This window comes from Corapipo altera, unplaced genomic scaffold (genome assembly GCF_003945725.1).
Source record: "Corapipo altera isolate COAL_440 unplaced genomic scaffold, ASM394572v1 69, whole genome shotgun sequence".
Classification (NCBI taxonomy): domain Eukaryota; kingdom Metazoa; phylum Chordata; class Aves; order Passeriformes; family Pipridae; genus Corapipo; species Corapipo altera.
The window spans coordinates 73,857-100,698 of NW_020884908.1; the positions used below are offsets into that span (position 1 = coordinate 73,857).

At 38.9% G+C, this 26,842-nt stretch overlaps 1 protein-coding gene across 4 annotated transcripts in view; it reads right to left on the minus strand.

Moving 5' to 3' along the window:
* The window catches only part of GAB1 (GRB2 associated binding protein 1), a 102,823-nt gene that overhangs the window by 8,234 nt on the left and 67,747 nt on the right, over positions 1-26,842 (minus strand). Inside the window, exons 3-8 of one of the 4 annotated variants that reach the window (XM_027652722.1) lie at positions 22,567-22,780; positions 19,403-19,483; positions 14,918-15,525; positions 12,968-13,053; positions 12,465-12,768; positions 872-961 (exon numbers count right to left, since the gene is read on the minus strand). In XM_027652722.1, coding sequence (XP_027508523.1) covers positions 872-961; positions 12,465-12,768; positions 12,968-13,053; positions 14,918-15,525; positions 19,403-19,483; positions 22,567-22,780 — 1,383 coding nt within the window. The remainder of the gene's footprint in view (positions 1-871; positions 962-12,464; positions 12,769-12,967; positions 13,054-14,917; positions 15,526-19,402; positions 19,484-22,566; positions 22,781-26,842) is intronic. The other 3 variants (XM_027652724.1, XM_027652723.1, XM_027652726.1) reach the window with 3 other exon arrangements.

The following is a 26,842-nucleotide window of genomic DNA, read 5'->3' on the forward strand; positions in this document are numbered from 1 at the left end:
ACCACAGACTCCGAAGAGGAACTACAAATCATCCATCCAGAGATATAAGGTATCACATGAGATAAGAGTGGCAGAACTGAATGTGACATAGGCAAGATGATACTAAAGCATGAATGACACAAACTGATCTTTGTGCTTGATCTTGAGCTTGGCTCAAGTCCTCTGTAAAGGTCTGAGTCTACCTGGCAGGTATAAACAGTGGGCAAGGTACTGCTCCAGCAGAAACAGAGCCAGGACTTTGTCCAAAGCCCACAGCAAAAATATTTCATCCACTTGCAATGGGCTTTAACAACCAAAGGTAAGGATCAATGATATTCCTGTGAGATTTTTAACATTACTCATAATCTTCTCTACTTCTTGTGACTATATAAGGCACCAACTCGGCATGATGGGCTCATCACACTAATTGCAAACCTCATTAAGATGCATAAACAGATCTCTGCACTAGTATAGGGGCAGAGGATCAATATTTTTCTTCATTTCAGTGTTTAGCCAAAAACAGGGGACCAAAGTGAGCTGTGATTTCAGGTTATTGCCTAACAAAAGTTATTTCAAGTAACTTACAAGTTATTATATATAAGTTACAAGTTATATGTACATGCTTCTAAATAAACAGACAAAAGTAAATCCAAAATATGAAAAACTACAACTTAAGAGATCAGAACACCCATGTCAATATCAAGGAAATGTTTCCGTGCACTGTTCAAGGAAAGCTGTTGCTTGGCACGGAAAATGCATCCATGATCTTAGACTATAACAGAAGTAAAAAGACTATGCAAGAGCTAAAGTTATTGTAGAATAACAGTTTTCTTAATTTTTGCTTCATTTATTTTTATAAAGCTCCATATACATACAGTGCTAAAGTACATACCCTTTCTTCTTGTAGTAAAGTCACCTATGGTTTGTGAATCAGTTCGCTCTAAACCATGTGGTTTAGGTCTTAAAATTTTAGGACTTTGACCTAATTGGTAAAAAGAAGACTCTCTTAATAATATTCTATTTGTAAGTGGAAAATTGGAATTTTGTAAACAAACAGCACAACCCCCTGCAGAAAGATTAATGCCACAAGCATAAGCAAGCTGCTCAAGGAGAGTTTTACAGTCTAGCTGAGGCTCACACTAAGGGCTTAAGCACCAAACCAGAAACAAAGAAAACACTGCATGCAAGTAATATGTTGGAGGCAAGCGTAAAAAGTGTACAAAAATGCTAAAAAGTGCATCAACAAATACTGTAAATAATCACTACTATTAACTGGTTTCATGAAAAAAAATCGTATTTGAGCGGTATTGAGCATGAAAGGGGAATAGTCATGTTTCAAATGCAAGTTGAGGTACCTTCAGGGAAATTAAATTCTCCTTAGTCACAATATTCCTTTGGAAACAGTGATACTCTTGGGAGGTCTCCTATTCACTGGGCATCTCCCAATCGAGATGTCACAAGAATCTTCTTCAGCAGTGTATTTGTTAAACTTGTTCCCTAGAGGTCTCCATCTCTCTGTACCAAAGAGCACCTCTCTGGCCCTGCAGGCACAGTGGGATTTTCTTTCCATGTTTCCAGCCTGCATACTGTCCCTCCACCACAGCACACCCCAACCTCCATCACAAACGACCCTGTCATGAAAATGCCAATAAGCTCCCTACAGATACCAATGGAACCCCCCTCCCAAAAAGGGTATTCTTTAGCCAACATGACCAAACTCTGCAAGTGTTCCAGGTCACATGTTAAATAAACATGATCAACAATGTGTAATAGCCCTTAGCTTCCATTAAGTCTATCTGAAAAGGTGTTAATATCAAAAAAGGTGAATGTCTTCAAGAGGTCCACCAAGAAGCCTTCTGAAAGGTAAATCTTTACAATAAATCAAATGAAAAGTTTAAATCTGATAATGTTAGAAAATTGCCCTACAGCACAAAATGGAAAAGGACTGGTACAGACTCAGATGTGGGCTGGTACTCCCAGCAATGAGTGAGAATGCTTTGTAAAAAAATAAACTTGGCAACAAACACAAGAAGTTTGCAAATCTCTACCCCAAGGGTTTTGCATATGAAGTGCTCTATTACTGTTATCACTGAAGTATTGGGAATAATCAAGTAACAACAAGAAAGGTAAACACAATGGTTTTATACTGCATCTTAACTTCTACATAGTGCTTCTGAGAGACCATGCAGGTAAGATAAAATTTATTTATTTACTAGTAGTGCTGCTTAGCAACTTCCTTAAAAAGAAAAGGACATGGAATTATTTTGACATAGACAGTTCTTTCCCAATTTCAAAATCAGATGCTCCCTTAAATGGCTCGATGTGCCGATGGAAAGGGTGAGCAGTTGGGCAATGCTGACCAAAGACACAGATTGCGAAGTGGAACACAAAAGTATTTCTGTACAGTGTACTGTTGACTGGAGCCAAGTCAAAAGCACGACCCAACATGTTGGTGTACTTAATTCTGAGCTGAACCAATACTCTTAAGTACCTTGCCTACAACTCTCTGATAAAAGCTGGCCTTTATAAAAAGACCAGGGTCTTAAAATCGATTGAACAAATGTAGAAGTTCAAATGCAAACACCTCTTATTAAGAACAATTTGATGCTCAATATCATTATGTGATCATATTGATTTTGTGTTCCGCAGTTTTAAAATCTGATTTAAAAGAAATCTGGCCCAATACAACTCAACTTAAAAATGCCAATCAATTGACATACGAGCACAGATCATAAGTACAGTGAGAAAACTAGCAGAGGTAAGAGAGTTAATGAAAATATTTAAGCAGTGTGTACTTTACAACCTCTGTTCTTATTACCAAACAGACTGAAGTGCCTGAAACCCATAATACAGAGATAAGCTCAAGGAACTCATGGCTGTGACTCATTATTTCTACTCATGTTAATGATGCTACGTGGTCTCGTGCAGCCAACCTTTCTGAACTATGATTAGCCCTATTTGTAAAACATGGATATTATGTAACTGCCTGCTTCACACTTAATTTAGCACTTACAAACCACTCCAAGATTTCAGAAGTACAGGTCCCTATAATACTTCTCTTCCACATCAGACATAAACATACAAAACTCACTGAGCTTTCATCTCTTGCTGCTGGAAGACTGTTCAACCTCAATAAATGTGATGGCAAAAAAGCTTGCTGCTAGCAACCAGCCAGGATGGTGCAATTCCTGAAGCTTAATATGTCACAGAGAATTAAAATATTTGGGCAGGGTGTTTTCTTTTTCCTCTCTGCAAAACAAAAACCCAAAAGGCCTAATCTCTGTCGAGGAGTTTATACTGTGTAACAGGAAAGACCCCATACCGGGCACAGCAAAAGGGGAGGGAAGGGAGGGGGTGGAAATCAAAATCACTAAACTGAGATTATGTATTTGTCTAAGTGCAGAACTCCTATACCCCCTTTTTGCCCATTTAAGAAGATCAAGTGACACGAGCTAGGGCACTGAAAGCCCTTAATAATATCCCTTACTGCCTTCAAAAGACAGAATTTTCCCCAAGAGCACCTCTGAGAAGCAACAAGCTGAATATAATGCGGAGGAGAAAGTGCCTCATCCAGCACACTGATCTCCCTCATCTATCCCCAAATAATCACTAAAGGTAAGTGTCACAGGGCTGTTCTTCAAATCAGCACAGTGAAGGTGGAAGGACAGCAGGGCTCTATGGAAAGCCTGGCTCTGTACAGCATTCCAACGCCAGCAATATTGAGGAACGCATTTCCTGTGGTTCCCACAGGCCCAGATTTACCTCATCTCATGTTCAGGCATTCACAAAAAACAACACTTTTAACTTACACACCTATTCTGGGAAAGATAAATCCAGGGTTAAAAAAGAAAAAAGGTTTTATTTATGTAATTTTACTTTTTTTTTAACCGAAAAGGAAATAAATTATGTTGCAACACCACTGGATGCAAACCTACAAGGGGAGAAAAAAAACCCTAAATAAATTATGTCAAGTGAAACCAACCAAACAAGAAGTGAAAATTAGATGTTTTCACTGTTCAGTCAAGTCACCACCTGTGAAATGCAAAGTGCTCCAGCCAGGAGAGAGAGAAGCTCAGCCTCTGCACGTTCTATCAGACGAACAGTGCACAAGGGCACTCTGAGCTGAAAAATCACTAATGAAGTCTATTTTTCTAACAAATGGCTGCTTGTACAAACTGCCAGGCAGAACAGGCCATGGTGGCTCCAGCATTAGAGCGCACTCAGACGCATGAATTCTGCTCCTGGCATTTCGGTGCATGTCAATGCTGCCTTTGTCTGAGAAGTCATCAGGAGAAGAGTCCATTTCACATGTTTGATTTGGTTTCAAATAATGGTTTCAACTGAAAAACCTTTCGGGTTTTGCATCGGCTAATTGTATTCTCTTGTTGTTTTCCATAAAACACTTGGAATATAGTGTTGAGGGGAAAAAACATGTCCCACACTGCAGCGAATTCCTGCATCGATGTAGGTGGGTCCCAATGTTTTGGTGGACATAACACTGAAGAGCCTCATTTGTTTTCAGGCTATTGCCTCGAAGCAGCAGTACTGAACATCACTTCTGTTAAGGACACTTCTTTTCCCAACTGGCTGCTTGCTCCATGGCTTGCTGGTGAGGGATTGTACATCAGGAAATTGCAAACATCCTCACAGAAGAGGTCAACTCTCTATTTAAATATCAGCTATTTAGGGCTTAAAATTTTAAGGGAAATATACTAACGTGACATAAAATTTAAGAAATGTGTGATCTGTTAATGCTGTTTCCTGGCCAACGGCAGTAATCCACATGAGACAAGGAGATCAGACATAGGAATGTTAGAGCAGTGCTCTACTTGGAATAGTAGGGGGACAGCAAAAGGAAAAACCAGCTACATAAGTGCCCTGCATCCACAAAAGTACTTTCAGAGAGAAATAACAGCAGTTTCTTGTTTCCATTAAAAAATACACATCTTTCCCCCTTTTCTTTGTTACTAGAGGAAACCGAAATTTGCACTGAGGTCAGAGAATTCCCGTACTCAGAATCACTGTAGATTTTTCCTTGGAAAACAAGGCTGAAACTCACTGTCTTACTCCCACAGGATTTATTATTTGGTTTTCAATTCTGCAGAATAAACTCCCGCTTTCCTTCTCTTCCTCTTCCTCACCCCAGTGATCTCTGATTCCCAAGTACATGGTCTTCAGCACAAAGCTCTACAAATATCCTGAATTTGCTTTTTTATCTCTGTTTTTATAAGACTATTTCCTGCCAAGGTACTTCTAATTAGAAACATGTATTTAGTTATAAAACATTCAAATGGATTTCCATAGTAATATCCACCATCAATCATGTGCTTTGTTCTGGTCAGTGATGTGACATGAATGGTGATAACTACAGCCTCTTTAGGACAGCAAAACCAAACTGAAATCAACTTATTCTTCAATATTATGAAATACAAAAAGCAGTCACCTAAAGAGAGGCTCTCCAGTTTTCTCAGACATCTTTACCTTCTCAAAATAACTTTTCTCAGAGAACTGGTACTTTGAATGCTCCAGAAATTAAGAATGAATTTGGAAAAAAAAATCTGATTATGAAGAAATTCAACTGGATCTGACAGCTAAGGTTCACTGGTATTCCTAAAATATTTGCCAAATGCCATGAAACTATTCAGAGAATACCAAAGCTATTAATCATCAAAATACTATTTGACTGCTCTAATTTGTGAGTAACTCTACATGTCTGTATTTTAAAATCCCCCAAAGCATGATGAACTAAAAGCATTCAATAACAAAGTACAGTGTTCTGGAGTGTTTATTGATTAGCAGTTCAAACCTGCACTAAGATTCATTAAGTGCAAGGGACTTCAAAAACAAAACACGAAAAAAGTAATGGAATTTAACTTGTTCACTGGAAAAGTAAAGCCTAACATCAAGCCTATAAAAAAGCAAAGGGAATAGCATGACAATATGTGCATCAAAAACTACGTTTTCCTAAAAGAAAGCAATAAACACACAAGGAAGAAAAGAAAAATTCTATGGAGGGGGGGGAAAAAAAAAAGGGCATTATTACCCTTGTAATAACGTTAATACCCTTGCAATTATCCTGCTCTCTCTGGTATCTTTGGAGTTAAAAACTACCATCTCTACCGGTAGCATCAGAGCAAGTATTGCAGTTTGTCTTTAGAAAACTCGTGTGTTTGATTTTCTTAAAGCCATTGTGTCCAGTAAAGCGGAGCTTCCTTTGCAGCTGCGATGCAGCCATCCAAACGAAATCTCTACTGAAATTATTTGTTGTTTCAAAGTTTTGTAAGACAAATCACAGCTGCAAGTTAAGGGCTGGAGTATCGCAGCAAGGAGTTATGTAAACTTCATTTCAAGCTATTAAGTAAAAACTAGACTTGTAGAAATAGTTTGTACAGGCACGGAGGAAGTTTAATTTTCAGCTAAATGGGAGCCTTTGGAGCTTGTGGGAGATCAAAGAAGAAAAAAAAAAAAAATTCAATAAATTTGTATTCAACTTGCTTTAGGAATTCTGATGAAGCACCAAAACTTCCCCCCAAAACAGAATTTTTTTAGAATTCCTAAACAGAATGAACAGGAGTTTCCAAGAGAGAAAAGAAGGATTAAATGCCTGGATTTCTTAAAAGCAAAATGAATACTACTTCTGTTCAAAAAAGTCATCACAGAAATTACAGTTTCTTTTTTAACAGATCTTTAGTTCAGTTTTTGCTGCTGATTAAAATCACCATTCAGATTTTTTTCAATGCCTACTTGTCCTAAAGCCTGAGAACATAAGTGAACCTTTACTAACAACATGCAAGACAATTATGATAGTGTAGAACACTGCAGTGTTGCCAGCTTCTAGTTATTATTATTATTTATTATTTTAAAAGAATTGTCAGCTCCTGTATTCACAAATGCTTTAACAGTTTCTCTGAAGTTTTATTTCAGGTCAGTGGGATGCTCCTCCTGTATCAGGACATGTAACATGTTCACACTGTCTAACTTAAATATTTACATGTTTGAGTGTCTAACAAGGAAATTGTTCATTAGGCTATTTATAACTGCCTCCATGATTAATGAGGATTCTTAATTTCCTTAACAACTACCTACTTTACTTGGGATTTTTACAGCACCATTACTACACTACAACAATGGGTGATTATGCTGGTTATCCAGGAGCATCATAGTGGGTCCTTTGGGGACCAGAATGTGGCAGATGCTTCCTGCCACGGGAAAGCTCTGTACACAAATACCTTTTCAAAGTGGGTTTATACTCTTACATCAAGAAAACTGGAATTTTCTATGAAGTTAATCCATTTGGAAGATGCTCATGAGGAGTCATGGCCAAGATACAGTCACATTTTTAGAAGCAATCCACATATTTGTGGTTTAACCACAGAAATAATGTCTTTTAACACCTTAAATGAGAAAAAACTATGAGAAAAACAACCAGATAAAATTTTTAACATTTTTAAAAACAATCACAATTCCTAACTCCATGAGAATTTTCTTCCTCTCCCTTGGTTTGGTTTATTTGTTTGTTTTCTTGTTTTCAAGCTGCAACTGGGCATTTTCTTGGCATGAAAAGAAATGTGTGCATCACTCACTAAATCCAAGTCTAAATCCAAGTTTACCACATGCTGGGCTGAAAATTGTGTGGGCCAAGCAGCAGCCTCTTTTAAAGGCAATCATATGGACTTAAGTTGCAGGAAGCATCTCAGATTAAATTTTTGTTGCAATATAAGCCTTTAAAAAAAAGTGAAAATGCACTACACTGGTTATTGGTTATTTCAGCAAAAAAATCTCTGCAATCTTACCCAAAACCCGTGTTGTAAACTGGGATTCCCAAATTTTATACTGCCTCTGTCAGCAATCTGATCCTGAGGGTATTGTTCTATCTCAGCTCCCCGTGACTCTGAACTAGGACCTGTGCTAAATGGAACTCTCTCATAAGGTGTTTTTAAGGACTATGGATCAAAAACATGACTAAAATTACATTTATATTCATTCATGCATTACATTCCAATATTATATTCAAATGAATGAGATTAAATTTTTAACTTTCATTCCATCATGGTTATGAATTGTTAATTCAGCCATATGCCCATGGTTCATACATTTCTTTGCAGAACCTTAAAAAAACCACTTTGGTAGAAGTGGTCTCAGAAAAAAGAATTTACCAAGTTAATGTAAGCTGGGCATCAAACTGAGACTTTGAAGAAGTAAATTCCACCATCCCCAATTCCATCGCTGACTTAACAGTTTGATTCAGATATTGAAAAACTATATTTTATTAGTCAAGATGACAAGCACAGATTTCAACTTTATGGATGAGATAATGCCACATAGCTATAAGGACTCCTTCTGTAGGGCTCCTGAACAGTTATAGTTTTTAAAAAAAATCTGATTTTGTAGATGTTTGGTCTTAAGTCTTGGTTTAAGATGACATACTCCATCCCCCTAGTCCTGGAAATAAACCCTGGGGCAGGAGGGGGTCACTAGCATGCCCAGAGGTTGACAGACACTTTCATCTCAAACACTGTGTCACTCAAAGGCTTCCTGCTGACCTATAAAAAAGAATTCACACTTTTCTCCTTTCATTTTTGACCAGGCACCTTTTCCTTAAAATAGGCTGAACAGAAGAGAATCTGGTGTTCTTTGTTGCCTTGGCTGCCCACTGTGTTTGGGCACCTTTAATTCCACTGCTCCTTCTTGGATAAATAGTGTTTTGAGGAAGGAACACGTCACTGTCACAACAAATGTCACAACTGCTCTTCACAGTCTTTGAGCAATTCAGAGAGTAAGATTCAACTGCATGGATGGATGCAATATTTCTTCTGCTCAAAGCCTTTTGCTAGCAAACACGCTTCCAAATTAGCATCATGACTACATGCAACTGTGGCAAGCTAAAGCGGCCAAAAAGCAGAAATACAAAAATCAATACAAACAATGGTTCTATGTAATTAAAGAAGTAGCACCCTGAAAAAAAAATTAAATTAAAAAAGAGGGGTTTTTTTATCATTCAATTACAGGTGAATGCAGAAAAGCACCTGCCAAACACTCTCCGTTTTGTTCCAAGCAGTACATCACTTACCTTTTGGTATGCTTCTCTAAAGAAAAAGTAAAGTGCTTTGATTCAAGTTATTGGGGCAGGGAGTCAACACCATGTTTTGAACATGGTTCAAAGCTGCAGTTTTATTTTTCAGAAAGTACTGGAAGCTCCCTGTATTTACAGAAGCAGCTGTGAGCTAGAAAATGAAACTATGTGAACCTGTAGCGTAATCTCAAGGCTCTCTCTCTCTATTTTTTTTGTTATTATTTTTAATCCGTTTTCTAAAGCAAAGCTCTTCTAAAATCCAGTGGTAAAAGACACAGGGTATGTCATAGCTCACCATGGCTCCTGGCCCTGGCTACTCCTCCAGCTGGGAAGATCAAAGGGCCTTTGCCTCTCAGGACTGGGATGCACAAGTACCCTCCTCAAAAGAATGTGCACGTCCTTTAGTAAATTTTAGACCTATTGCCTACATTTAGTTTACCTATGTTAATGATTTTTCATAAATCAGTCCCCCGTCAGTCACTACTTCAACATAACTGTAGAAATTTGGAGAATATTAATGATTTGATAAATTACCCTGAACGTCAGCTGCTGTATGAGAGCTGTGAAGACATTACACACCACAGTCACTACTGCTGATGGACAGACTGCCAGGTCCTTGCTGCCTGACACATTATTCTTCAAAGACAGCAGAACCAGAAGAAAGTGAGTATCTGTTTCATGTCAGGTGTACAGAACAGAACAGCAAAGGGGAGAGCAGGCTATATGCCAGAGAAGGGGCCCTGCCATCACCAAGCCCTCCACTTTCTACTCTTGTCAAACTATACTGCCTGTAAGCTGTAAGCCCTTAAACCAAAGGAAAGCAGAGGAGATGCTAAACACACACATCTGACAACAAAAAGCAGTATATTCTTTCTTTATCTGCTAGTTTCACCGCATTATTTCTTTGTCAAATGCATTTTTAGCACTGAACAAACTTCCCTGGCCCACACCACCATGACTGAGCTAAAGCTAATGCTCATCTGAAAGGCAATGGTGATATTTCTCGTAGCTACTAAAGAGAAATTGTTACTTGGAGGCAGTGCAAACACTATTTTTGCAGCAATCTGTAACCAATAAAAAAAGATACAGCACCTTCTTCCAAGAGAACAGGAGATGTGCCCTCACAATACCTTACCCCAACACACCCGATCTCTGTGGTAACGCCATCTCTTAGAGAAGCACCAGTGGTCTTCAACAGAAATTCTTGAACCAGTGGCATACTAAAAAACCCCAACATTTAATGGAGCAATACCCAGAAGGTAAATATTTTATGTTCCATTTCCTCCCTTTCTGTGTCTGCCAAAGATTTATTGAACCTACTGGCCAATTCAATACTTTCTATGCACTCATTTGTAGCAGAAGAGCGTTGCAGTACATTTACATAAGCAGAAACAACCTGATAATAGAAGCTGCTACAAGAATTTAAAAGCTGAAAAAGCAACACAGAAGAACATAAAGCACACACTTGTTTTAATTAGGTAAAGGTCCACTTAAACAAGAGTTTTATCCTACTTTAATTCAAAAGAAACTGCAGTTTTATTTTCGCAAATGTATATCTGGAAGGAGTTATTTGGGTGGAGAACTCAGCTACTAAAATGGGAATATATTACCATTCTTATGTGCCATCATATCTGCTCTTCACAACAATGGAAAACTCACAGTAATGCACTTGATAAAATTTGAGTGAGGCTGTGTGTGTATGTGTTACTAAGATAAAATCTTCAGTGATAAATCAGAATCATTACCACTCTTGGTAGCTCAAGATCTTCACGAATTTTTTTGCAGCCCCTAAGCATTTACTATACAATATTTACTTTCAGGGACAGTTTTACTTTAAAATTGTTTTATCTTGTAAATGACATTAAATAATCCTATTATTTTACAGTGGTAACAGCTTCTAAAAGTCTACAGGTAAAAATTTCAGCCAGTCACTCTACACTTATTCAGAGGTATGTTAGCACATCTAAAAATCTTTTCCCTAATGTAAGCTAGTTCTTTTTAGCTGTAGAGCATTTGAGGATGGGAGCAAAGCAGGAGCCTCACATGCCACTTTCAGAATGTGAACCACTAATTCAGTTTCAAAAAGAGATGCAAGAGCAATGATGCTGCACCAGCAGACATCTGTGTGGCAGCTTTGCACTGCCAACAGCAAAAGTGAGATGCTTTTAAACACAGAAGTTTACTGCTTTTGAAAGTCAAACATTTCATCAGTAAAATACACAAACTGGCCAGCCAGGGAAAATATTTTAAATCAGTTCAGTGCTTATTTTGAGAATATTTTCCATTATCAGCTTTCATCAATCTGTTACTGTCCAGTATATCTTAAGAACTAAACAAAACTACTGTCTGGTAAAACAGAAACAATTTGACACATGCATAGAGCTAAGGTCTTGAAAAAGGCCATGCCTCGCTTTCTGAAGATGGACAGGCAGAATGAGACATTCCATTTCACACTGAGCTCATCTATATGATCATGATACTATCTACTTCCCTTAATTACAGGCTGTTTTCACCTAGTGGGAAAAATACTAATTTAAAGGTTTAGTTAGTGAATATTTTAGACCATCTGAATATTCGCCATCAAGCTTTCCTACAATGAAGTCAGGCATTCTCAATGTAAATACTAATTTTTTCAAGTGCATAAGATTAAAAATAGGACTTACTCATATGCAAAATAGCACAGAGACTTGACCTAATGTTCTGTAGCTGCCACTTCTACAAGAAAGTTAGTTATCTTGTCTGAAAAACTGCATAGTGGGGGAAACAAGTTCCTTAAGCATTTGCCTGTATTTCTGACAAGATGGCTGATAAAAAATTTCAGCTGAACTGGAAAATCCAAGCTATTTATTAGTGATTCTCTATACAAGTATCTCTTATAGACACATTGAAATCCTATCTTCTTTTTTCCTTAAGAACACCAGTCACTCAAATAATCCTTATTTAAAGGAAAAGTAAACAGTGTGCACCAGATTTACAAGATTAATCTTTTAGGATAGATTTGGAAGGGCCTTCTAAAGTGAAAATGTGTACTGCTCCTGTACCAAGCATTGTTATGGCTATAAATCTGTATTTTATCCAATGCCTTGTGTGCTCTCTCTGCATCATGAGTGTCTCCTATGTATGAGGACTAAAACTCACACCTCTAAATGTCAGCAATTCTGTGTCATTTTTTCTTTAGTAACTGCAGGGCTATAATATAAGCCTATGCTTGTATTTGGCACTGGTTTTGTGATGCTTTAATATTGTTAAAAATAATCCTACGATCCCTTTGTGTTACAATTATCTCATAGGATAAAAATTATTTTTAAAATAATTTCTAAGAATATGGTAATTTTCCACTAACTGGAAGCTGGGAGAGCTATGTTATTTTCTTACATGATAAAAATTAGTTTCTATTGGACATTTTCCTCACCTTTTCTGTCTGGTTTGAGGTTCCGATCCACTGGCGGTGGCTCACATTCTGCAGCAGGTACCGACCGTCTGGGAGGGGTCTTTGGACTGGACCTGAAACCCATGTGAGCAGGAGGAGGGACTTGCTTTCCAAATAATGGAAAATCAAACGTGCCTGGTATCATTGGTACATAGTTTGTTTCCTGGATGGGTTCAGTGAAGCTGCTGGAATGCTGTCGTGGAGGAGAGTTGGGATTCATTGGGACATAATTTTCATCTAGTTCTTCACTTGAAACACTTCCCACTGTCAACATGCTTCTGTTTTTCTAGAATTAACATATATTTCCTTTAACAAAATAAGTTATGCAATCAGCTGTGAATCATATGAGTTTTTTAACCTAATCTACTCAGATTAATAGTGAAACTGAAAAATCACAAACACCGTACAACTTGCTTTTTTACACAGGAACCAAGAGCATTCAAGCACTGTCACTGTCGCCTCACATCAGATCAAGTCATACTTACAAAGTGGTTATGGAAGCCCTCCAATGAATTAGATCTGTCATTCGGAAACGTTCGTGGAATATCATAACAGTCTTGAGAACTAATTTCTAAAGAAACGAGAAGAGAAAGTGGCTATTTATCATCCTTGTTCCTGTCACTTGGCACCAGGCATCCAGAGTCTGTTGTTATTTACTGTCTGCTTCTGAGAGCATACAAACACACCTCCTGAAGCTGTGGCCCATAGATTTTATCTGTACTTGGGAGGACTGTGTTCACAAACAACCTTAGCGCCCATCAGTCACAACGCGGTTTTCCATGGTGAGAAAAGAAAAAGGAATTTTTGCTTTTAAAAAAGCAGCAAAGTCTTTCTTTCAAACGAGCACCTGTATGAACTTAGTGTAAGAGTCGGAATCTGGGCCCTCATGAAAAAGCTATACTAAAATAAACAAATGGCAGATGTAGTTCAGGGTCTGGAGAAAGGTTTCCTGACTGATACTCTTCCCTTGGAAAGTGCTGATTCAACAGGATTCCATCTGTTGCAGGAACAGGTGAATCCCTTCTCTCAGTTCCCCAGTGTGGTCTCCAGGGGCTTTCAACTGGAACAAACTGCTGCAGAAGCAGAAATCTCTCCATTTTCAGAGTTGTGGCTCCTGGCAGTCCCCACTAAGAAGGTCTCAATCTTCGTGGGTGGTTCTTTGGTGGAGAGGGGTGTTTGTGGGACACCTGGCTCCCAGGTGCTGCTCATCCATGCAGGTGGCAGACTGCCTTATCCTGCAGCAGGCATGCCCCTTCTCCTGATGCCAATACAGAAACTGGGAAAACTCTGGGTTTTAGCCCCACCTTGCCCCGTAAAAAACCTCTGAAGTTTTTTTTGAGATTTCCATCTCAGAGGAAAATAAACACCTCTGCTATTGAGCACCAAATTAAAACAGTATTTTCAGAAAGGCTACTCTTCCTGAGATAGAGAATCTCAGCTTTAGTGTAGGAATATTCACCTACAAACTTAGGAAAATGAGAGAAGGTAAGCGGAGCAAACAAGGGTCTTTCAGGGTGTTACTTTGTAATTTTACAATGCTATCAACCACCAATATTATTACACTCAGCCTACAAAATGAATGACAAACAGGACAATACTATCTGAGCACCTGTATGTCACATCCATTCTGTATATTGCCTCCTCTAAAAGCCGTTCCCATCCCCTCATTTCAGCCTCTCATCCCATACCGAGCACAACTCAAACAATTCTCCTTTAAAAAGACCTCTAACAGTAGCATTCACCATAACCAGCTTAGAACTTCGCTCTAAAAATAACACTGTAATACCCACCTGCTTCAGGAACCTAAAAAATGATGAAAGCCAACACAAAAGTGATTAACAAGACAATACACAAGGCAGCACATCTAGAGTATTTAGGTAGCCACAAGGAATAACTTCAATTTCACTTAAAAACTGCACTAAGCATATCAATCACAAGTAGTGAAATAAAGGTCAGTGGCAATGATCACCAAATCAGGGTTGATCTCCAAGCTAGGGGTATACACCAAATCCCACTGACCTTCATGAAACTCTTTCAGCTTTTGCAGATTGGAACACAATTTACTAACTTTGGTCATTCTGAAAGACTGATAATGGCAGTATTGAATTCAGCTATATGAGTTTATTAGGTTTCAGAAAAAAAAAAAAGGATTAGTTCTTCAGTGCTGTTTTCTGAAGATGAGTAACACCATAAATACGTCTGGGTCTTCAAGTATTTTTAGCCAAGACCCAATACCACAGCACAATGTCCATCCCTTACTGATGTTCCCTTTAATAATCTCTTTTACCTCTTTCTTACGTACTTTGACCACAGACCGCCTTGTGAAGGGCTACACACTTGTTTCTAAGGGCTAGAAACGCCGCTCGCATCATTCATATCCCATCGTTCCTCACAAGACCACACCATTTAACACAAAAACTCTGCAGAGTACTGACCTTTCCGAAAGACATTCAAATCTACAGTTGAAATGGTGTTACTGCGGGAGGGCGGCACTCCTGCTGTGGGGATGCAGTAACTACTATCTGTGTCGGAAGCAGTGCGACTAATGCTACATGTTTCCACAGGAGACCGATCTGCAGCGTGGTGAGGTTTTGGTGGCCGAGGCGGAGGAATATCTGGAATAGTCTCCAGTTTGGAAGTCTGAGACAATGTTCCCTCTGGAAAAGTTCGTGGAATCTGATAAGTACCTCCAGGTGTGGGGGGAATGTCGTAGCTAATGGAGACGTGTCTCATCTGTGCGTCCAACGAAGACGTTGCCGACGGCGCGTTGAAAACGTGTTGCTCTCCTTCCGCGTCAGTCCCAGACGGAGACGCTGCCTTGGGTAAAACATCCTGGGAGTAACTCCTGGGCAGGTTATAGAGGCTGCAGTCTGCCAGCGTCAGTCCGGTCCGAGAAGGAGGGGAGTCATAGACCCCTTGCTGCGGAAAGAAGCCGTTCACAGCGTGCTTGCTCGCTGAGGGAGCTGAGGGGTTTTTGTGGGAGGGCAAGTTATCATTGCAGTCTGTTTCAGAAGAGCTGGATTTTGCCGAGTCAGCGTGAGATCTACATGTGAGATTGTAAGATTAAAATGTTGGTGAACAATACAAAGAAAAAACAAACATTACAAACGATAGACACAATGTTTGGAATGTAAACAACTAAAAAGTCTGTCAGTGTCTTCCAAGTTTTTATTTTTATTTTTTAAAAATGAGATGCAGGAACTCAATTATCAAGTATCAAATAGTAGTACTTAAGGATCCTAAGTGACTACATATGTACAAATCCATGCATGTGAAACACATAATACAACTGTGGAGCTTTACAAACAGCTCCACAACAGGTTGATGTTTCATAAAGCAAGTGATTTCCACGATGCCAATTTGGAGCAGTTTTTTTGGCAGCTGGGGGATTTTTTTTATTTTGTTTGGGTGCTGGGGGAATTTTTTTTATTGTTATTTTTTTAACCCATGCTGGCAACTAGCAGCACTTTAATGGCACAGTTAAAGGTAAAAATAAGACATTCCATTCTTGGGTTTACAGTACTTGTTAGTTCTAATCAGTACGAAAAAGATGTTAAGAGGAAAAAACATGACTGCTTGTAATGCTCTTAAATGCGTGCCCGATGTTGTACTGACCACATAAAACTCATTTGAAATATGTAAAGAAAAGAGAAGTAGGAGATAAGAACATAAATAGGAGGAAAACAGTATGCTCTTTGAGGGGAAAAAAAATCCATAGGTTGCATGTGCAACAGAGTGCTTTTGTCTTGAATGCAAATTAAGGCAGTGGTGTTAGATAAAGCTGCACAGCTTGATTTCTTAGGAAATTCTTTTATGAGAATAGCACTCACTAGTAGTGGTACTAACCAGTATTAATGTTTACTGAGTTTACTACCAGTAAACTTACGTGGAAAGTAACCACATTGCAATGATTTTATTTTCTTTGTAAACTTCCCCAGTTACTGTGCTCCAAGCAGAGAAATTCTGTTATTACTGGTCTTGATTCTGTATTGGACTCCTTGCTTAAATGAAAGTCAAGATAGTGGCAAAATACTGGTGGAGTTAAGGCAGTCCATACGCTTTTTGACCAATCATACCATGATATTTCCTATTTTCATTAGCACAATACCATACATTGTGTTAATTTATACATACATATGTAAATATTTCATCATGCACATGTTTCAGTGAACACCTGGTACTCTTACTAAGCTCGATTAAGCAACTGGACCACACAGTTCCGATACTTTTGAGGAATAAAATATATGGACTACCACAAGAAGCATTTTCCCCCTTATTTAAGAGGCTCGCTACCTCAGAGGGATCACAACCAATATTTAGTGTACAAATTTCATTCATCAGTAAGTTTGCACAAAACTTTCTTTCTCAAGGGACAGCTGCATTTATCTCCCAGGGTCCTGGCAACCTGAGGAAAAAGGAATCCAGTTTAGCTATCCAATTAAGTTTCCTCTGCAGTCATCAGAGAAATGGAGACTGTGTGAAACACAATCTGTTCTTCTTAGATATCCACGTAAACATGAGGAATCCCTCACAAAGTGCCTCTCTGACAGCTATCAAGGGAACCAACATGGTTAGCTTGGAATGGACATCTGCAGTCAAGAAAAATGTCATTCACCCAACCAACAGAACTTTTTGTTCTGTTTAATAGCGGAGATACAATCTTCCATCAGGACGAGCAGCTTATGAGATTTGTCTCACTGCAATTATACGACCTTCTCCTGTTAGCTTATTCTTAGGGGTTTTGGCTTTTTTTTTCATTGGAGAAATGCTCTGGTTATTATTTTAAACATAGTTTTCAGTTCTGTCTTACTGGCCAGAACTGGTTTCTAGGTAACTCAGAACATTAATCAGCATTAGTTTAGTGGACTCCCTCCCAGGAATAAGAGAATTTTCTCATTATTTATCCGTGGCACAACCAGGGAAGCAAAACTTCCTGTATTCCCTCCAGTGCTAACCACGAAAAAATATATCTCTTGTCTCTTAACAGTTTACTCCCTTTGCCTCAGAGCTTCAAAAATTCATGAATGAACCACTGGAGGTTTAAAATGTTTGCAAAAAATAGAGCCTATAGGACTGAAGGAATTACACGAGGTTACAGACCGCGTAATAAATTGTCAGCAGTGTGACCAGTAACACTGAGCTCAGCCCCTGCTGCAGCCCTTCCTCTTTACTCATAGAACTGATTCAGGAGTTCCTCGCTTTCTAGATGTACTCTTCCAGTTCCATGATATTCATTCAGACTGAAATCCAAGTAGAAGTCAAATGTTTTTCACATAAGCAAGTGTGGCGAGGATTGGGATCTCTGTTTTTTATGCCATAAAAATAAAGCGGGCAGTCTAGAGAAGCTGGGCACTGACAATCAATTGCAGAACCAAAATTATTAGTTCCAGTTCACTAGGATATACTTTAAAATGAAAAAAAAATTCTAAAACTACAGAAATAAAACATCAACACTACATTTATCTTACAAAAACACACAGGACTATATAACCAGAGCTCAAAATGCAACAACAGCATATGTACAATGCCAGTGCTTAAGGATTACCCATCACATGAAAGCAACAAATGCTTTTTTAAATATAGGAGTTTTTCTGGGTCAAAGTGGATGGTGCTGCTTCTTGACCACAAGCACTTAGAAGACTTTCAAAAACCATGACACATGAGACAGCCAGGTCTGTAATTTGCTTAGCTGATGGCAACAACTTACATTTCTCATTATAAGAGGGCATTTCTGATTTACTTCACAACTTTTAAAGTAATCTTTTGGAATCAACTTCTCAGTCTACTGAAACAGTTTTCAAAATATGAATGGGTTGTAACCAACCTGATTTTGCAAGACTATAAGTTTGAAGACAGTCTGAAACAAAGAAAGCAGTTTAAGTCCAAACAAAGTCAAGGAATTCAGCCTCTGAATTTTAACTAGTTTTCAAAAATCAGCATTAACCACTGATCATGATAAGAACACCATGTACAATTCTGAAAATGCACAGTGCATAGTTGACAGGAACAAACTTTACTTGTGGGGTTTTTTTTGTTTGTTTGGGGTTTTTTTGACAGGATGCCCAATGGCTTCTCTACTTTGGGAATTTTAATTTTTTCCAAGCACTTTAGTATAGCTCAATAAAAAAAAACCAATTGCCTTAAATATTCCATTAACTACTGGTTATTAAGATAAGCATTATTTTTTTATATCTCAGTTTAAAACAATGGCAAGGCTGGATATAACACAATGATAACTCCTCACTTTACAAGCAGAGGATGGCTATGACATGAATTCAGTGTTATCACAAGTGGGTATCATGTATCTCCAAATTATGCTCAGTGGCCAAACTATCCCTTACCCAGTATTAGGACTGGATATCTCTTTCCACATATCAAGAAAAGAAAACTGTACAGCCTGCTGGACTACAAGGACTAGGCATTAAGGTGCACAGAAAAGAGGTGCAAGGGGAATCCAGCGAAAAGCATCCACGTACTAAAAACTACATGTTGACAGAGACCCAGCAAAAAATGTTTAAGAAGTGTTTTAGTCTGAGGGGCAATCATCCCATTTTTGAAAATGCTGTACTCGGGGGCTGGCTTGACCACTCATCCTTTCCAGTTGATACTTTTCCCATCTGCAGGAATCAATATGACTGATTAAACAGAATATTACGAACAAAATGGCAGCAAAACTGCTCTTGTGTGCAAGTAATCCGGGACAAATGAGCAAGCACAGAAAAAAAATGTGGCAGATATATAAATAAATAATAACTCAGCTTTCTTTCCAGAAAATTCAAGCCAAAGTTACAAGATTCTTCTGTTAAAACTCACAGAACACCATGCAAGACGTGTCTCAAACAAACAATATTTTCAGGCAAGTTAATGGCTCTGTCATTAATTTCTCACACGTGTGCCAAGAATGGCTACTGTTCACTCACTGCAGTGGAATCTTTTTACTTTCAAAGTCTTCTAACAGCAGGTATTCCTGCCCTTCTTCTGAGAGAAAGGGTGACCCTTGGCTGGTTCATAAACATAGGAAAGATGAGGAAGACAGCGTTTAGTATTTCAGTATACCCCTCGAATGAGCCAGAACAATAAGCGAGTTGGAAACAGTCTTTGGCTGCATTTTCCTCTCTAGGATCCAAACGCAAACCTTAAAATCTCACTAAATGTTACAGTCAATGTTCTTTCTCAAGTCAAGAGTGATCAGTGCATAAAACTATTTTAGACAAAATACAGAGTGATTGTTACAGCTGCAACTGCTGCATCCAAGATGTTCTCACAACAGTATGTGGTGCACTGTATGACATTGTAATGAAGCATTTCAAAACTATTTACTAGTTCTGAAACACCACAATTCTCAAAAAATTCCAAAGAGGCAGCTTGGATACTTCCTCTATATTTCACAGTTACCCATCTTGCCCAGAAAAGAACCTCAAAGCCTTGAAACAAAATTCAGTGGTTCCCAGATTACCTATAAAGTAAAATGCAGAATTAGAATAGAAAACGTTCCCTCTGCATATTGGCAACTTTTAAGTCTAAAGGGAAAACATCATAAAAATAAAACCATTTAATTAACAGTACCTGCCTGTTTAATTACAGCTATTAAGCTTTGCACTTTGCACTAAGTCTGTATGAAATACACAGATATATTGCTCCAAGCCTGGAAATTATTAGGAAAATGATGAAGCCATTTAATTTTTTTCTTCGCTTTTAAGGATGTGGACTCGGATAGTGCACAGAGTGCACTCTTACTGATCATCTTAGTAACATGCTACACAGATACACAAAGCTCTAATTCCATAGCAAAAGGTCTATATGCTCTATATTTTGGCCCAAATCCAGCAGAATATCTACTTTACTTAATACATTAAGCCCATATAATATCCAAGTGATCACAATGCCAATGTTTCACTGTCTTCAAATGTTCCTACAAAACCATCATTCATTTAAACAATCTCTACACTTCCAAAGATTTTGATCAGTTCTTTCTCAGTTCACTGGGCATTTCATCTCCGTTGGACCTTCTGCCTGCTCCAGTACCTTCTCCCCTGTGTTATCAGTGCCTTTCTTGAGAAATTCTGCAGGCTATTCATGGACTCTCTACTTTGCCACAGTTTCTGTCCCCTTTTACGGTCTCCTCAGCCTCTACTTAACACACTTATCACATAACTGTGGAAATCAGGTCAGAAAGTGAATTACACACCTCAACCTTCATAATTCCTAAAAACACACTTCATGTGGTGGTGTTAAACTTCTGCTCTGTGCCCATCCCTCACAGAAGCAAACAGGCACTCAGACACATTTCTGATGGGCCGGGATGCTGAAATGAAAGTCAAGATTCCTCTGCCAAGTTGTTCTGGAATGAATACCAAACTCTTAAAAGCTTTTTGCAGGAACAGTGACATACTTCTTGGGCACTATCAGCTTCTAAACATCACTAAACACTGAAACCTTTAACGGTGAGAAAGCAGACACTGGGTTTCCCCTTCTCCTGCAGGAGTTTTTAGGGCACACCATGATGCCTGTAACCTGCACATTCCATACTCTGGGGGAACTGTAGGCTCATTCCCTGATTTTACAGGGAAGATTGTGAAGGGTGGATACTTTTCTACCATGTAATCATCAGTAAATGGAGCAGGAAACTCCTCAGGCACAACAGAGCAAGATAAAAATGCCAAGGGAGCACAGAGCACATGGCAGAGGGAAAACTGGCAGAGCATCAAGGTGTTGTTGAAGAAGGTACCGCCACTAAAAGGTATGGCCCTAAGGAAATATGTGAAATACTCACGAAAACACTTTCAAAGGAAGCTTTCCTCAGCTTCCATGTATTTGTCTGCAATCACAAAAATAGTATGACATTTTGTTTATTTTTCTGGAAATACCCCAGCAAATTTTATTTGAAATTACTGCAGAAAAGAAGTTTGCCAGAGGGATTTATAGGGCTCTCCAACAGAATACTCAAGGTTAGAAGGTACCTTTGGAGATTATCTGCTCCAGCTCTTCCAATAACTCTAAGCAAAACCCTTCAAAATCAGATGAGGCTCCTCAGGAGCTTGTCCAATCAAGTTCATTTGTGGTTCTTTTGTTTGGGTTTTTTTTTGTTAGTGGTTGGTTGGTTTTTGGTTTTTTAAAGTTTTTTTAAATAGAACACAGATTCCACTATGTCCCTGGGCAGCTACTCCAGGAATGGCCACCATGATCCATTCTGGCAAAACATAGTGATATTTCCCAGGTAGCTACCATGAATATCATAGTATTCTATGCAGGAGGTGCTGTGCATTTATTTAAGTTTGAAGTAGCAGTTGGAGAAATAAATAGACATTTAATTCAGTAGAAGTTCTAAATGCTTTCCTTAAAATTTCCAATTGCACGCTCCTCTGGAGAACTGACTGTGTGGGCAGCCTTTATTCAGCAGAAAATAAAGGTTATTTGAGCTTGCTTTTAAATATTTGTTATTCGGAAAAAGTTAAAATTTTGGACATGGAAATAGTGTGGTTTCAGCCTCCTGCATTCTTAATTATCACAAAATAATTGCCTTTTACTCTGGCTTGAGAGTTTGAATCATGCTAGAAATAGTAAACAAACACCACTCAAAGATTGTTGCACTCAGTGAGGTGGTAACCTGGCAGGTGATAACAAACATCAGCATGTTTTCTAAATCCCTTCCATGAAAGCTTTAACTGGCAAAACTGGGTCACCAAATACCAGAAGGGAGAAAGGCTAAATTCCTCCAGGTTTTTCAAATCCTAAACTGGATTAAGCACACCAGATTGTGGCTAAAGAAAGAGTACTTCTCTGCTCTGTGCCATGTACCACTCCAAGCTACAATGAGATGCTTGGATCACTGCATTATTCCTACACTTCATTCAAGCAATTGCTGCCCACACTTTTGAAGAACACAATATGGGTCTGGCACTGATCAAACAATTTATTATTATTGCAAAAAGTTCAAGCACAGAAAGAAAAAAAGCAGAAGTTACAGGCAGCTTCTTTGGGTAGATTATGTGCTCAATGTTTTGGCAATAAAAAAGTGCTTTTAGCACAAATGCTGTTGGCCTGTAATACAAACAAATGTTATTAAGAAACAAAAGTCACTTACCTCATGGGTTCAGGTTTTTTACTTTGACAGTTTATTAGCAGTAAGTAGTCTTGAGGATCTTCTTGACCAGAGGAAGACTCCAGTGGGGGGATGTTAATAAGCCGGTAAGGAGAAGGTAGGGAAGATTCTGCTTGCATGGAAGGTGGTGAAGTGTTGATGGGCAAGGGTAACTCAGCAGATGGTTGTAAAGAACTGACTGGTGGCTTCACAGCATCTGCAAACACAGGAGTAAAGCATTCCTTATGCAGTGAAGAAATAGTCTTTCAATACTACAAAAAGAAAATTATTAACAGAGGATGAGAGAATTCTCAGGCTTTAATTCGAATCTGTCAAAATCAGCGGACAGGAGAACATCTGGATATTAAGACTAGTTTCAAAGTATTTAAATTTATATATAAATCATTAGATTTTCAAACTGCAGTCAACTTCTTAAGTATGCCTTGGAAACAGAAGTTATGCCTTATTTAGTGACTGACTGTGGTAGTTTGGTCTAGGCCTTCCTTGGTGACCAGTTTGTAACCAAGGAAGGGTCCAGATCTACCCAGTATTCCCTACGATTTTTACGTAAGCCAGATTATAAGAAGAAAGGAGGAAAGGCCTTCGCTCTCTTTCCTTCAGGCGGTTTGGAGGTGCAGGTTCCCTGCTGTTGAGTCTGCCATGTTGGGGAGCAAGGCCTGGTAAGGCCTTGTTGACCTTGGGAGGCAGAGGTTGCCGGCGATCATTCCGGAGCGACTCTCGGTTGTCCCAAGGAGAGTGGTGGGATATTTCTTTGCTAACTCTTTAGTTGCTAGATCTCGGGCTACTGATTGGGAGATATATATATTTTATTTTGGTTTTGTTCCCTTTCCCTTCCCTTTCCATTGTGAAATTGTATATATATTTTAATTGTATATAACTGTAATATAGGTGTAAATATATTTATATATATATTTATATATATCACTCTCTCGTTTTGGGTTTTCTTAGTTGTCTTTTCTCCCTCTTCTCCCTGAGGTTTTTCGGGGGGAGGGGGAGGACACTTCTTGTGGTAAGGTTTGGAGACTTGGCAGGGAGCCAGCTTCAAACCATATCACTGACTTAACCTGCTTTCTGGTCACAGAAAGAACAAAGGTGCTGACAGCTGCACTGGTACATCTAAAAACACAAATCTGTTGTTTTAATCAAGAGCAGACAAAGGCCTATATGTTATTATAAGTTATATGGCAACCTGAGTTAGCACTTGCAAGTATTCCTCCCTTTTTTTGACCAAGGTCACTTCAACATTTGAGATTAGTCACCAGTTGAGAACTGCCCACTCTAAATAGCTGAAAAACAACACGAAAAATGCGGCTTTTCCAATGGAAGATTCCTTAGAACTATAAAAATAAGGCAGAGGTACAATCGGTACTATGTTCCACCAAGCCAAACTTTTTATTATAGTGCAATAAATGAAGCAGTTGTGGTTGGATTGGGGGATTTTTCCTTGTTTTGTTTTGGCTTGGTTTGGGTTTCTCTTGCAGGGGGAAAGGAGGTGTTGGATTGTGGGGTTTTTTGAATAACCTTATCTTTATAATTCTTATGCACTTCCTATCCATGTATCTTCTAAAGTAACTTCTTTTTTTTCTTCCAAGTACATGTATCCTGACTATTTAATTATCTAGGAGACTAGAAAATATTGACAGTCTGACATTAAACAATCATTTAACTTTTTCATTGTTTTAATGACACATTGACTAAGAACAACATAATTAAGCAAATTATTCCTCAATTATCAAGGCTCCCCTATACTTGCAACTCATTGTACATTCCAACTTGCACATCCCAGGAATGGATGCTTTTTATTAGCATTGTTTAAATGAACATATTATTATCCAATGCAGACTGCTCCTGCTCCTGTTAGGCTTACAGGCCAGGTATGCACTACAAAGTAACTTCAGCACTATTCTGGGAAGAACCAGATGAGCAGCCCAGAAAATAGCCCTCCTGCTTCCAGTTCTGTGTACACTAGGTACAAGTGATTTAGACGTGGAAATAGAAATAACAGCACTTGCTTTGAACTCCCATGGCACTTACAGAGGCTCAGAAATTAAATCCCACCACACCCATGTGGGTGGAAGAAGTCTAGGTGTATGAAAATTCCTCAACTCAACCTACCTGAAAAGGTAGGATAACCTAAAAAAAAAAGTTTTTATTAAAGGTTATGCATGACCTATTCATCAAGCTAGTTAGCAGGAGAAAAGTAGAACCAGACTGCATCCAGGGACTTGAACAATTTTCTATTATTTAGGAAATTCAAGAGCTCAAAAGAGCCTGTTTGAGGCACCTACTAATATTTCTTGACTCTCCTAATGCTGGGGTTCAACATCAGGAACAGAGAGGTGCCTGAATGGACGTACCAGCACGTACATCTTGCTCCTGGAAAAGACATAGCGGAGAGAAAGGACAACTATCTCTGTCCTGTTCCCTCCAGAACTGAGGAATGCATGAGTAAGAGTGGAGAGGAAAGGTTTCCTGCCAAATACAGTCTCATTCTTTGACCACACTTACAGACAAGATCCTCAAGAGCTTCAGCGTTCCACAGTCTTCACCCTGCTCCTTGTCCCCAACTACACACGGCTTTCATGTCATTAAATCTGCTTGGTGCCAAGTTCACATGAGGGGGGAAAAAAGACATCAAACAGGATGTCCATGGGGCTTCCAGGGAAGATGGGTGTGTCAATCAGACCTCATGTAGACAGGAGAGCCCAGTAGGTATATAGCAAAATGCATGCCTACGTGACGCTGATGCAATTAAACAGGCCACACACTGGCATTCCCAGGAAGAGCAGCAAGACTCAAGGGTAACTTTCCAGGGAAAAATAATATCAAGACTTGTTAAAGAGGACCAATGTATTCACTAAGGTTGGAGAAAGAAAAAGTTACTTTGAGAAAAAAGTGTGTGTGAGAGAGAAGGAACAAGTTACAGGCTGGCTATAAGCTGTGATTGGTGAAATGAGGCAAGGTGGTGCAGGCGATTATGCTAAACATCCTGGCACAGATCTGTGTTCTCTGAAGCCCATGATGCCATCTCTGATGGTGGCCCGATGCAGACATCAAGCCTGATGTACTGCACCCAGCTTCTGGGGCACCCCAATGAAGAAAGAGGCTGCATCCACAGCCAATGCTGACCAGCCCCTGACACACTGTTTTCTGAACTTCTCCTGCTTCTTTTAAATGCTTTTTTATTTTTAGCCTCTACTACCCTTCTGTGGCAGTGAGGTCTACACGTTATTACTTGTGTTATGAAAACCACTATTTTAAACCTGCTGCCTGATAGTTTCACTTGATATCCTTCAGCTCCCATCTTCAGAGAAACAGTGAACAATTGCCTCCTGTTCACAATCCCCATTCCCAACTTTACACAACTTTGTCACAGTTTTACTGAGTTGGTGCTGCTTAATTTTTCCTGGCACGGAAGCCATTTCATTGCAGATCTGGTTTCCCTTCACCCTCACCTTTCCTAGCTCTACTATTTTTTTTTCTCTTGAGAAAGGAAACTAATTCTTGCATAAAAAGCACAGGAAAAGGTCTGGGACACTCTCACTGATTTACAAAGACATAACAATAATTCATTCTATTCCTATCCCAACCTTTGCCTTTCGATTGTTACTGAATATTAAAGGTGATGCTGTCCACCTGTCTAGAAGGTTTATGGTCTGTTCTCTGAGCAAGGATTTCGAGCCCATTAACGGTAATGGTTCGTTAGGGACATTTTCCTTCTGATGAGCTGCCTCATTTATTTTGACACAGATACCACTTGATAAAATCCCTGATCCTCCTATGGATGTGTTGTGGGGTTTGTGTGTGGTTTGGTTGATTTTTTTTTTCCCAGTGGATAGAGCACTAAACTATTAAAATACTAACTTTCTGATCTGAAATTCATCCTCATACAGGCATTTTGTATGCATTAAATAGTGTGGGTTAATGACTGATTTAAAGAGCAAGTGAATTTAGTCTAAAGCACTTCATGCTGGGCTACTTCATATTTGCTTTATGCATTGATGGGATTTCAAATTTGACTACAAAGAAAACAGGCATGTTAAAGCTTTCATCACTGAGCAAATGAACGCTGTTTGCCTATCTGTACCCTCTCAAATGTTCTCTTTAGCCATGTAGTTCTGTAGTAGTTCTGAAGGTGATATGAAGGAAAGTTTCTCTCCCAGCAGGCTATTATGATTTCAAAGAGTACAATCATCAACTTGCTCCACTTTGGACTAGCAGATTTTTAGGGAAGGGGTCATCTGCACACCAAAGAGCA